The sequence below is a fragment of the Argopecten irradians genome, chromosome 5, assembly GCF_041381155.1.
Source record: "Argopecten irradians isolate NY chromosome 5, Ai_NY, whole genome shotgun sequence".
NCBI lineage: Eukaryota > Metazoa > Mollusca > Bivalvia > Pectinida > Pectinidae > Argopecten > Argopecten irradians.
The window spans coordinates 39,546,391-39,560,781 of record NC_091138.1 but is presented as its reverse complement, the minus strand read 5'-3'; the positions used below and the strand labels follow the sequence as shown (position 1 = coordinate 39,560,781).

General features: G+C 33.6%; 2 protein-coding genes across 2 annotated transcripts in view; one reads left to right on the top strand and one right to left on the bottom strand.

Annotated features, from left to right (window-relative positions):
- Nucleotides 1-10,628, bottom strand: part of LOC138323808 (arf-GAP with dual PH domain-containing protein 1-like) — a 28,961-nt gene extending 18,333 nt beyond the window's left edge. The window contains exons 1-2 of the mRNA XM_069268660.1: nucleotides 10,493-10,628; nucleotides 435-568 (exon numbers count right to left, since the gene is read on the bottom strand). Of these exons, the coding sequence (XP_069124761.1) occupies nucleotides 435-568; nucleotides 10,493-10,574 (216 nt within the window). The 5' untranslated portion in view covers nucleotides 10,575-10,628. The remainder of the gene's footprint in view (nucleotides 1-434; nucleotides 569-10,492) is intronic.
- Nucleotides 10,613-14,391, top strand: part of LOC138323810 (F-box/LRR-repeat protein 15-like) — a 7,743-nt gene continuing 3,964 nt past the window's right edge. Inside the window, exons 1-4 of the mRNA XM_069268661.1 lie at nucleotides 10,613-10,747; nucleotides 12,364-12,455; nucleotides 13,470-13,833; nucleotides 14,105-14,283. Coding sequence (XP_069124762.1) covers nucleotides 12,400-12,455; nucleotides 13,470-13,833; nucleotides 14,105-14,283 — 599 coding nt within the window. The 5' untranslated portion in view covers nucleotides 10,613-10,747; nucleotides 12,364-12,399. The remainder of the gene's footprint in view (nucleotides 10,748-12,363; nucleotides 12,456-13,469; nucleotides 13,834-14,104; nucleotides 14,284-14,391) is intronic.

Genomic DNA, 14,391 nt, shown 5'->3' with positions numbered 1-14,391 from the left:
CAGAGGTGATGGTAATCAACAAATGTTATATTGCACGAGGCCAAAGGCCGGTGTAATAGTTGAGAATATTATATTTCCTCATACATAGATTGGTGTAAACAAATTATGTAATAAAAGGTATTATTTAATCTTGACAATGTTAATACCGACCTTGACTTAATTACATGATCATGAATCATCATGACACACATCAGAAATACAGTGACCTTGCAACACATGAAACATTGACCTTGACATAATGATATTAAGACCATGATGAATACAACAATGACCTTGAGTCAAAGGTGACAATGACCATAACCTAAAGTTCACTGAGCTTGACCAAAAGTTGACACCGACCTTGATCCAAAATTGACCTTGAATCATAGTTGACCCAAAGTTAACACTGACCTTGACCCAAAGTTGACACTGATCTTGACTCATATAACACTGACCTGGACATGATCTGAATCCCAGTTGTCTAGTCGGATGGATTTGACCCGGCTGTAGTCAGTACCTAGACCCCTATGAATGCCAGCACAACGCTCACATAGAAACACACCTATGGTACAGGAAGCCCATTCAGGATCTGTGAAAATAACATTATCTCAGATTACACAGCACAATGTTTCAACATGTCTTACTTCTTATATTACGTAAACATCTTTGTAAGTTATCTGATGCAGCAGACATTTGTATAAATCAGATATTTGTATACATCAGGTGTTTGTATACATCAGGTATTTGTATACAATGTATTGTAAGGCAGGACTGAAATCTTAGGAAAATAAATAGGAATAATTGTGTTTCTGTCTATACAGAGCTTGTGTTAAAAACTCTTTGTATGGTAACACTTTTGATAAATATCATTTTACTGAAGAGTACAAATTTCTTTTTGTCTATCTGCTACATAGAATCATGGTAACAGATAGAAGTCAGGAAATCACATGATGGTTTTTATGTGCATGTACCAGGTACGAGTGCACACATAGTCAAGTGAAACAAACAAACTGACACATATAAATTCAATACACGAACTTTGATGAAAATGTTATTAGAATGCAAATAATGACTGAAAATAGGTGTACGGAGTAAAACATAAAAATCAATGTACATTGCATATCCCTGGCCATGACATGAACTGTTCAGGTCATATTACAGTATATATTGTATTGCAGTCGTTATTGTTTTTATTCTGTTGTATACATTGCAATATATACATTATACACATTGTGTTTCTAGGAAAATAATAAAAATTTTTATTTATTTTCACACTCAATCCAATTCTAATTGGCATGTTTTTTTTTTTTTTCATATACAATGCAGAAAAAATCTGAGAATGGTGTGAAAATCCTACATAATCATGACGTCACAAATTCACAATAGAGACGTTGATGTTTTGTATTGATCTGGAAAAGATAATCCATTTGAAAATCAATAGAATCGTATGTTTAAATGTATTTTATATTATCAAGTAGCATGAAAAGTTAATTATAAGCAATAATGTAACTATTTTCTACTTCAAAGGATTCACACAGTTTGCAAACAACATTTCTTTCATACCCTATGAAGTTAAAAAAAGTAACATATCATTGCTTAAACATTAAATCAACAAAAATCACATTTAAAACCTGTAGAATCCCCTTTCATTTTATTTTTGATAACATTATCAAATGATACTGTAATCTCACTTTATATAAACAGCAGAGATATCATAAAACAGGGACCATCAACCTTATCACTTAGAATATCTTACGAGTATCTACACAATTACACATTCAGATTATTGGGCATTTAGTACCTGATAAAGTCGATGTGTTACGTGATAATAAACAAGTGTTTTAACCTGATCACCTTTGGTATCTTACAATAACTTAAATGTTATGTACTTGATGTTTGGTACACATGATAAAGAAATTATGGCATGGGATAGCACAGAATCTTATTTCTCTATGACAATGTATACTTATGCAAACATACCTATGCAATAAAATCTCAGGTGATCTTATTAGTAAAACCACAGCCTTATAACCCCATATATAGTACTTGCTTCATTGCCTAAAAGTATAGTGTCCCATTACTATGTACTGTTTTTCCTTGAATTTTGAGCGGTATATCATATAATTATTACTCGGATGATAATTATATATATAACTTATAACATTTAATGGTAGCCTAGCTATTACCCATTTGACAGTTGATACACATGTGTGTGTGCTTATCAGAAGTTTGTGCTTACTAAAAGAAGTTTTATTACTAGTTTTGTCAGAAGTTCCTCAAGAAAGCTAGTAGACAGTGTCCTAAGAAAATAAGTAATTAGTACCACAAGTAGATAAAGCGTCCTTAAGAAATTTGAACATGTACCAAGATAAATCTTGAGTAGATAGTGTCCTTAAGAAATTTGTACATGTACCATGATCGCGAGTAGATTAAGTGTCCTTAAGAAATTTGTACATGTACCATGATAAATCTTGAGTAGATAGTGTCCTTAAGAAATTTGTACATGTACCATGATCGCGAGTAGATTAAGTGTCCTTAAGAAATTTGTACATGTACCATGATAAATCTTGAGTAGGTAAAGTGTCCTTAAGAAATTTGTACATGTACCATGATAAATCGTGAGTAGATAAAGTGTCCTTAAGAAATTTGTACATGTACCATGATAAATCGTGAGTAGATAAAGTGTCCTTAAGAAATTTGTACATGTACCATGATAAATCTTGAGTAGATAAAGTGTCCTTAAGAAATTTGTACATGTACCATGATCGCGAGTAGATTAAGTGTCCTTAGGAAATTTGTACATGTACCATGATAAATCTTGAGTAGATAAAGTGTCCTAAGAAATTTGTACATGTACCATGATAAATCGTGAGTAGATTAAGTGTCCTTAAGAAATTTGTACATGTACCATGATCACGAGTAGATAAAGTGTCCTGAAGAAATTTATACATGTACCATGATAAATCTTGAGTAGGTAAAGTGTCCTTAAGAAATTTGTACATGTACCATGATAAATCTTGAGTAGGTAAAGTGTCCTTAAGAAATTTGTACATGTACCATGATAAATCTTGAGTAGATAAAGTGTCCTAAGAAATTTGTACATGTACCATGATAAATCGTGAGTAGATAAAGTGTCCTTAAGAAATTTGTACATGTACCATGATCACGAGTAGATAAAGTGTCCTGAAGAAATTTATACATGTACCATGATAAAACGTGAGTAGATAAAGTGTCCTTAAGAAATTTGTACATGTACAATGATCACGAGTAGATAAAGTGTCCTTAAGACATTTGTACATATATCATAATCAATCACAAAAATATAAAGTGTCCAGTACTATGATCAATCGCAAAAATTAAGATAAAGTGTCCTTAAGAAATTTGTATATATGTCCCTTGATCCCAAGTAGATAAAGTGTTGTTAAGAAATTTTTATACGTACCATATGATTCAGAGTAGATATAGTGTTATTAAGAAATTTTTATACGTACCATATGATTCAAAGTAGATAAAGTGTTAAGGAAACACAATATTTAATGAGGGGACATACTTTTAATCAGGCCTTATAGTCTACCATATATACTTAATAAGGACCACAAAAGGTCAAGATAGCAGTATTGTCTTTATATAGTACATATATGTAAAAGTCAAGTAGTGGTACTTACGACCTCATTAAGTACTTTATAATACCACTGTATATCTAATACAGAAGTACATCGTCTTGTCTAATTATGAATTGGGATTGTGCATGTTTCACCATATTGAGATGACTATTGACAGAGGGATACTTCATGTATACAGTCACTGTATCATAAATTTCTCAATGTCACATTGGTATGAGGCCTATATCCGTCATTACATGACTTGGGTGCAGATATATATCAGGTTTTTATATGTGACTTGGGTGCAGATTACAAACCTATAGGGGAAAGTGTTCAGTTATCTGTTAAATTGTTTCCCACCAAACAGAGGTGAACTCGGAATCAATTAGAATTTACAAGTGTAACTACCACACCAGTATTTGTCAGGTTGTGGTTTGCTGACGAGATATCCAGGTGTGTGTACACAGGTCATCAGCCCACCAACCCTCCAGGCTGTACAGGTTATCAATCACGTCCAGACTCACCTCCATATACTATACAGTATGGAAACTGTGTGATCAATTGCAATGGAATTTTGTAGTAACCCATTAACATCATATTTATTCCATTAACAAACATGCAAAATTAAAACATGGTCTGTAGAAAGAGAAGGCCAGGGCCCGGGGCGTTTGTGGAGCAAACTCTTTTGGGAACTTTTCTTATTATCAACTCATCTGAATATGCTATATACATGTGTACATAGCATTACAATTGCAACTCCATTGTCAAGTAGTTCAGATCTTCTGACATATATTACCACAAGCCCTCCCTCCACCTCTGGGTTGCAAGTTTGAATCCCATGTGGGAAAGTTGCCAGGTACTGATCGCTGACCGTCGATTTTTCTCCTAGTACTCCAGTTTTCATACGACAACAGGTTAACAACAAAAACCAAACCAACAACTGTAAAATGGTGATATATTTTCATCACAAAAAATTTCCTGCTACTTCGCCCAATCCATTAATTTGTATTTATTGACATGGCCATGGCAAGGTATCATTATTTCATTCATTATAAATTCATGATCAAAGCTACCCTTGTAAGGAATCAAGGCAATTCATACATTATCAGTACATAGATCACATATGCTGGATTTGATATTGATTTCATTTCTTACATCAATCAACAACCAGACATAGCATGGCCCTGGAATCTACTTAAATTCTGTCGATGACCTAATTTCCCTTGCATAAGATCTGTAACTCACATGTACAGATGTGAGGAGCTCACAGGATATACCAGGATATACCTTATCATATGTACTGATGCATGAAACTATCTATACAGGTATCCACTTCCTTGTTCCACTTTTCTGGGTAAAAAGACCAACAGCACTGTCAAAACAATAATGTGATCCATTTAATTCCATGAAATAAAAATCCAACAATGCCTTTTCCTTTTAATATTGTTGTTACTTAGAGCCATGCAATTTCCTTTTTTTTTTTTTTTTTACAAAATTTATTAATTCAACAAATCAAATACTTTGGGAGCCATGAACATTTCAGAGATGAAGGTGATACTTTTTCTTTACTTCCTAATTAAGATCCTAACATAGTCATTTGATTTCCTGCTTTATAATCAGTTCAAATGTTAAATATACGTATGATTTAGTAGTTTAAGATCTCTTTTCGATATACAATACCTCAGAGTGAAAAGCAGTATGGGATAATCATTAAGATCTCTTTTCGATATACGATACGATAAGATTATTATGGGATAATCCTAAGAGTTTTCCTTTAATTCTCAAGAAAAATCAACATGGAGATTAAGCTGATTAAATCGGCACCCTGGTCTCAAAGTTATTTTTACTGTATATATAATTACCTAACCTTCTGATGAAGTGTAATTTCGCTCACACTACAGGTTTAATACTGGTTTATCCCACTCATGCTGCCCGAGGCTGTATTATATGGCTACACATGCAATAAAATTTTGTGAGGTTACTGCGTCAACAATATTATTATTTTCTTGATCAATTTAATTTAAACATTATTTTCAGAAACTACATGTTTGCTGGTTTTGCTAAAAAGAATGAAAACAACAGGATTTGTGTTAAAAATTATCAAGCGATTTTCATTAGGGCTGGGTATTGGAAGGTCTAAAAATGATACAATATGTATTGACAATACACTGAAACAATACACGATATGAATTGACAATACAGTGAACCTCTTTTTCAAATTCAGTTGACCATTGTGTTTTAAACATTGTGACAATAAAAGACAATTTTGATAAAACATTCTATAACCAGGAAAAAAATCTACCAAACATTTGATTCGGTTTATCATCTGTGTTAATTGATTTCTGTCAATTCGTATTCTTAGTTATGAAAAGGCATTTCTAATCCATCTAGGTGACACAGATGCCTTAAACACTTCCTATTGATTGAAATGCTCTTACTTGAATGATGTTTTAGAATAAATTTTGTTTGGAATTTCCTATTTCTAAAACGAAAACAGTAGGGTGAGTTGTTAAAACGATGCAGCGATATATATATACAGCATGTTTGCGTATCGATATTTGATACACTGCTGAAAACCAATACATATCGGTATATTGATATATTGATCCAGCCCTAATTTTCATGTACACAAAATATATACCTGTATCTACTTTTGTAAATTGGAGTGATGGGTCATTGAACAAAGTCAAATAAAAGAATTGAATAAAACCTGACTCTAGAATAGTAAGTGGGTGAAGATATGACACAGTGTAAGCTGACTTGACAAGTGGAATTACTATATCCACATGCATGTACACAGTGACAGTGTGGTTTGGTATCCTTTCATGGCTTATCATGATCATTACATTTTAAGGATGGAACACACTGAATCATAATGACCTTTGACTCAGAGGTGAAAAGGTCAGCAGCAAAGTATGATAAGGATACATATAATTTTTGAATCATATTATAATCGGATGTTTCCTTTATACTGTACATGTATATATATATACAAATTATATACATGTGCATGTATGTACAGTAGTACGATTTTGTACAAATTAAAACCTTTAAGTCGCATTGACAAAAGATTTTGACCTGTAAAATAACCACTTGACTATAAAGACTAATTAACTGTCTTAATTTGTCCTTTGGGAGGTCTATATATAAACACAGTTTCACTGTGTAATATCCACAAAAGTAACAATCATACAACTGCCGAAGGCAGCAACAAAATTAGGAATCCAATTCCTGTGTAAATTCCTAAATTGTATAATATGAATTGCTTATGATTGAATGTCAATTGAGCTATTTCAAAATATTTTGATGAAATTTTAGATTGTTCTTACGCCTTTTCCTTGAAAATTGAAGGTGAATAAGTAACAGAGAATGCAGAAACATATCCTGTATGATGTTTCTCAAGTACTAAATTCACTTGTCTAATCATGATCAGTTAAAATTCATAATCTGATGTTTATAATTACTCATGTAAAGTGACGAGTCACGTTATTGTATCAAAGTTTTGGAAAGAAATTACAAAAATGATTTATCAATACTTAATTAATTTTATGTACATTTATTTAAGCAATCTTTGATGAAACAAACAACACTAGTAGGTATTACAATGGGTCCAACAAAAATACTGTTACACTATATATATGTACATGTATATATTTGTCAAAATGACACCTAGCTGGCTTTGATTTCTCGAAGCAAAAGTACAGACTTAGTCAAAAATTAAGTTTTTCTCCTTATGAAACATACCTTGGTATATGTAAATTTAATGACTTTGGTCAGTTTTTTACTCAAGTTTCTTTCGAGAAATTGGGGTCAGGTTATATGATATCTACATCCTTAGTTCGGAATCTGTTGTCATATTATTAATAAAATAACATATCACTGTGTGCAATATTTAAGCAATAAACAGTTACCAAATTGTAGTATATAGTCAATATGAATACAATTTGGGTGACAGATAAATTGAATGTCGCCCGTTAGGGCGACATGATTATTTATCTGTCACCCAAATTGTATTCATATTGACTATATACTACAATTTGGTAACTGTTTATTGCTTATATTTACATTCAACTAATTTTTGAAGAAACGTCGTTGATAATGCGTTTAAATTTGCCGCTCGTCACATCGCTGACGTCAGCAGGTACAAATACCGGAACAGCGGATATTTTCCAGATATAATATAGTTCCCCATGGTATCATAAATAAAATAATCAAAAATGCATTTTATACCACATCAAACTTTATTTTAGCAATAATACCTAAAAATCTACAAAATAACATACACTTTTAAAATATCTAAACATTTTATCTCTTGATGTGACAGTTAATATCGCGCAATGTAGATACCCTTCTATAGTAGTGATGTGGTTCCGAATCAGCGCTTGGGGAAGGACGCTGCTGAGGTGATGTAGCTGATGATGGAATTCTATTCCGCGAGAGACAAAGTGATTTATTTAAACCACATATTTTGACTTAGGATAATGGGATTTTGTGCCACTAGAAAGGTAAGATGCAATCTTATTTAAATCTGACTTTTCTATGATAGTTTTGTAGGATATTGAGTGTGCCTGGTTTCGCTTTTATGAACTCTTTATGTTTCTATCAGTCTGTCAGATATCTGTCGATATTAATCAATGAGTTTTTGTGATAAAGTTGGTTCTCATTAGTACTGTCGTCGTTTTTCTTCGGTCTAGCCTAGCTTCGGCATAATACCATGCCGAGCGCCTCCCCCAAGACGTTCGCAGTGATGTAGAGTCTAGTGTACTCAGTAAGGGTTATCCCCCTTTAATCATCAAAATTCACAACACTACAATTTAATTTCTGTTTTCGGAAGCCACGTCACTATTGCTGAGTACATTTTTATATATGCCGTGTAAAGCTCAAACGATGTGATTGTTCTTAAATTAAGTTGAACATTCCATCAGTTTAAGCTGAGTTTATCTCGAAATTACACGGTGTAATTCTACTTCAAACAGTCAAAAGCTTACCATGCCAGGTACCTTGAAAAACTCTCAACTCAAGCCCCATGCTGTATTTTTCCTTGTGTTTTCCAATCAAAGTAGACTAGTTTTTTAATTTCCTCCAGTGTTCCGGACACAGTAGCAGACGACGTTCTAAGACGCTGGACGATGTTTTTATGACGTTTTAATTAATTTGGTATTTGGAAAGCGTCCAAATAGTAATTACTGCAATTTTAAATGTTTTCATCTTGATTTTCATTTTAATTTCCTTAATGCTAACATTTTTAATTTAAAGTTTAATTATTTCGAATACAAATCCTATGTGATGATAGGCTACTAGCTTTGTTTATTGTTTACTGGCGGCCATGTTTGTTTACATTGTTTGTATTCCTACACAGAGACCTCATCACTGTAAATTGCAGACATACTCTCATATACTACAATTTGGTATACTAGTGTTATATAGGCGAATGCAACATTGAATGTAAATATATATAGGCATAGATACATTTACTTGTCACTTCTACTATATAAACTAACCAAGGCAAAGTGAAGTATATATGTGGGTATAACTGACACCCAAAACGTGACCATTATGACTTCACTAAATGTTGACGTAGTGACGTCAACTGATCACCGTCAAAATTGCTGTTCCATCTTGTGGATTAAATCGTCTTTAATAAACAGTTTTCCAGGTCTAGCTTAAACAATATGTTAACGCAGAGACCCCAAAATGAATTGGTAATGTAAATATAAGCATTAAACTATCTTCCTATGGCATCATAAATGCCAGAGCTTTGCAGACAATCATCTAATAATGCGCGCTATGAAGATTGTCTGCAAAGCTCTGGCATCTATATAGACCATATATGCCATAGGAAGATAGTTTAATGCTTAAATATAGTTAATTAGTTCGGACAAAAAATATGTACCTTCTAGTTCTAGTTCACAACTTCATTACCGGTAATAGTTGCAATTAAATGCCTGGTATAAAGTGATAACATAATCAAAACGGGCAAGCATTCAGATTGACATTACAGGTTAATTAAGAAATTACCTTTAAGTTACAATTAAAAGCTCTTGCGGTAATAATTAAAGTCCCTGATTTCTCACTTGATCAGCATATCAATACAGGCAATAACAGTAGTTACATGAATACATGTACATATGTAGCACTATTAGTTGTAACATCACGTACATGGAGCTTGAAAATTGGTACAGCCCATATTTCTAGAGTTTGGAAGGTACAAGCATATATATGCAGCGTTAATTATAGGTTTAAAACTTGGTTGATAATCATTTCATATAAAAGTCAAAATTTCTGTAATATATGTTGCAGTAAATAACTCTGCAAAATAGCCTCAGAGTAAATGTCAGCTTAATGCTTCTGGAATTGTCAGCAGCAATTACTGTGTTATTTTGACTTTTCGTATAGGCACAGCCTATTGAACATAGAGGAGTCATATCCCTATTGAGATTCCTCCTCGAGACTCTTATATTTGGACGTTTGATGGATGTCTCTCGTCGGACGACGAGCGACATCTATCAAACGTCCAAATATAAGAGTGTCTCGAGGAGGAATCTCAATAGGGATTAAGAGGAGTCTGTGTACTAACAGAAGCTGTCATTTTCCAATGAATGAAAATAAAACCCAACATGGAAATCATTCTTGTGTTATGTTTTGGAAGTTCCTTTTTTGAATTCTTATATACAAATAGATTTTTTCATGGAAACTGACCAAAATTGCAATATTTGTAAGGTCAGTATTTTAGACAGAAATGAGTCCATCACCAGTAGGCTACAGTAGGCCAATGGTGATGGTGACCGAATGATGGTTGTGTCGTCTGGCCATCCTAGCAGCTGTCTGTCATCATATAGCGTCAATAACAAGGACAAAACTGATATTCATTTTACACGATACTATTTTGTGATAATATAAAAATATCTTACCAGGTTCTCCACACTCTGCACATGTGTTATTTCCTGGTATGGTCAGCAGGTTCAACAGCCGCTGTTTGTTCGTGTCCGCCATCTTTGATATGGTTATTACTCATTTCTACTACCGCCTTCTAAAAATAGAAAAAGCTGGGGCTATCCCGCTAATGACGTCATGCTTTGCGGAAGAAGGTGAATTCTAATATTGCTTATCTAAAACTCGTCAAGCGACATGGACAGCGTAATATGAAGCTGACGGACTTCTGTCAGGTATTTTTTCTACTTTCCTATCGTCAGTTTTCAAAACATTATGTACATATATTTATTCCATATTCCTAATTATCTTTCCTCGCATCTCATTTCTAGTGTACCGGGTAAACATGTTATTGGTACATAAGACAACTCGTCCAAATTAATCTCGTCCAAATTAATATTGAATGGATTACAGCGGAATGACAGGTGGGACGGGATGTCTTATTCACAATACACAATATTCTTTCATTTCATTTTACATCTTCAGTATCATTATGTATTATATTGTAAGATATTAATACACAGGGAATTGGTCAACAAACAGTGCCTATATTATATTTAGCCCTTCCCCAGAAAATACATACAATACATAAAATTTAAAACTAGAAAATACATGGAGATCTACATGAAGTATACATAGGCCTAGTTGATACAGAGGCGATAATAGTGATTAACAGTTTAGGAGAGTCTCACAAATTTAGTCTAAATCATGAATGATGGAGATAAAATAACAGGAATTTTTCAATATTGGAAAACCACACAGGCAGCAGGACAATAAAACCAGAGTTTCACTAGATTACTGGATCGAGGCAATTCTTAACTCGCCGACATAATATAACAAATATATTGATTTATCTTTCGCCAGAGTATTTCAATCCTTCAGAACATTGACGGAAATTATATCTGTTATGCTAGCTTGTAATTATATATTTACCATTCCTTTTTATCCCCCGCTTTCTCCGATATTAATTTGGGTTTGTCAGTCTGTCTGTAACACTTTGTTTCCGTGCAATAACTGTAACAAATGTAAACTAATTTTCTTCAAACTTCGTGACAATGTTAAATGCCCTAAGGGCTCGGTCAAGTTTGATCGCGACTGTCGATGGACCTTATTTAGCGGAGTTATGGCCCTTTGAATTACTAATAACATCATTTTCTGCCATTTCCGTACAATAAGTGTAACAAATGTAAACCGTTTTTCTTCAAACTTAGTAACAATGCCGTAAAGATGCTCCACCGCTGACAAATGGTTTTTTTTTCCTCTGTTAAAAACTGCAGCAGACGATTGGGTATTTGTCTTCTGTTATAAAAGTTACTCACTTTATACCATTACCAACATTGAAAAGTTTGAGCTTCTAATTTTACATCAATATAGAAATATTAAAAATTATTAATTCCATCCCGAAAAAAATACATGGCACTATGTCCTATGTGGAATGAAGTACTGGTCCTATGTGGATTAAATTATTTTATATTATTTTTGTGTTAATTAGATATATATATACACAATTCAACACCAATTACTGATCAAATGATGAATATCACTTATGCTCTGTCGGCAATGGAGCATCTTTAAGGACTCAGCCAAATTCGATTGTGACTTTCAACAGACCTTATTTAGCAGAGTTATGGCCCTTTGCTTAAATAAAAAAAAAAATCAGTTTCTGCCATTTCCCAGGAATAACTCAATATTAACTGATTTTCTTCAAACTTGCATGGTAACAAGGTCAAATGCCTTATGTATGGATGACATAGAAGGTAACAGAGAGTTCCGTTCTGACATTGGCGGAAAAAAATTATTAATTTTTGTATGTACATGTACAATATAGACTACTTGCAGTATTTGATTGCAGACATGATGCTGAAATTGTGGTGAATTTTTACTGAGAATGACAAGTGAGGAGGGTATTAAGGAGGACACTTGTCCAGGCAGTTTAAAGGAGGAGTAAGTATAATGTACAAGTATATGTATACCCGGTGGGTGGGATGGTAGTCAAACCTGTCTATAAAGACCACCCGAGGGAGATAAAAATGGTCTTAATAGCCCACACAGGGCTTTATACACAGGTCATATTGTGCTGAAATGGACAGTTCGAGACCCATATCTAGACTACCCTTCATTCTCTTTCATAATATTGTCAACTGTAGTGCCATTTGACTCAGGCCAATCATCAGTGACCAAGTACATGAAGCTAACTTTCTCCTCAGAATTTTACAGAATTAGCGTCCAACTAAATGCCCTTTATTAGTGGTGGTATAAGGGTCTCATATATGCCTTTGAGGCTAAAGACTTTGAAAATGGGAGAAATATAGCGATCTAAAACTGTCAATCATTGGTGACTGGTAGAACATCTGGTATTTGGAGGTCCTTGGTTCAAATCCTAGTCTGGCTACTATATCTTTAGCTCTTCTGTTTAAAAATTTACACAATTCATGTGATGTTGGAACGCGTTATGGCTGTTTTATCTCATTATCACGATGGAGGATGATTTTTGTTGCAGTGGTATACTTCCAATCAGCTAGAAGACACATACAATAATTGTATAATAATGTCTGATCGGTTGAAACTGCTACTCGATACTCCAGGGATGACTATCATTTGTTATATCCATCCCTGGAATATGTCATAGTTAAACTGAAGGCATTTCAGAAGAAAAAAAAGACCAATTACAGGCCAACAATGTTTTTTAAAGTGGCTCATCTTCTCCAGATAGTGAGAGTATTGATTTATATTTCCTTATGTAGTTTAAAGTGTAATGTAAAATATGTAAATATAGTATGCGTCTTATATGAAAGAAAAAGGTGAGCACTGACACAAAAATTTGATGGAATGTAAATATTTCTAGAATTTGATCTAGTTTAAGTTTGGAGTGTTTATGCTTTGGGAAAGAACCATATAACTTATATGAAGAAACTATACATTCAGTTATGAAATAATTTGATTTTAATTTTTATTCAGAGATGAAGACGCTGTGGGTTTATTTGACTTACCATGGGAAGATGTTCTCTTCAAAAAGGTGCTACCTCTTCTCCCTCTTTCTCATTTGTTCAAGTTCCGAACTGTTTGCTGGACAGCAAAGGAGCTCATAACAAACTTCTTCTCTCAGACAAAGTCCCTAAATCTGTGTCCTGTTGCCTTCCGTATGACCGCTAATGCATTCCACATAATGACAGACAATAATGCTGGACTGGAAGCAATTGTGTTGAGGAATGCCAAGGACTGGCTCTCTGATGATCTCTTTATACCCCTTATCCAAAGGTCACCGAAGCTTGTCAAGGTCGACCTCACTAACTGTATGACGATAAGGAATACTTGCTTACAGGTAAGAAAGTTTAATTTTTAATGCTCTAGAATTGTAAACTTGTTTTTTTTTGTGTGTGAGATATTTCAAAACTACTATTTTTGTAGGGACTTATTTTCATAATTTAATGAGACTAAATATCGTGATTTAGACTTATATGATTCTTATCTTATTCAAATCGTTTGCAAAAATTTGATTGCATACAAAAATTAGCCGGTTTACAGCAATGTAATCAGTGCTATTCTTTAACAATTTACTTGATGTTGTGTATAATAATGTATGTTCTGTTAAGGCCCTGGCTGGTAGTTGTATGAACCTGAAGGAGCTGTACCTGCGTGACTGCCGTTGGGTCTGTAATGAGGGCATCAAGGCTCTATCCTACAACTGTAAAAACCTGGAGAAGCTAGACATAACTGGATGCTGGGAAGTCAATGACAGTGCTCTAGAAGTCATAGCTATATACTCCAAAAAGTAAGTCTGAAATTTAGCTGTCATATTTGTACGGAATTCAAATGTATTATGCTAAGGAGGTAATTAAACAAAAACCTCTAATTAGTCTTTACATACAAAATTATCTGC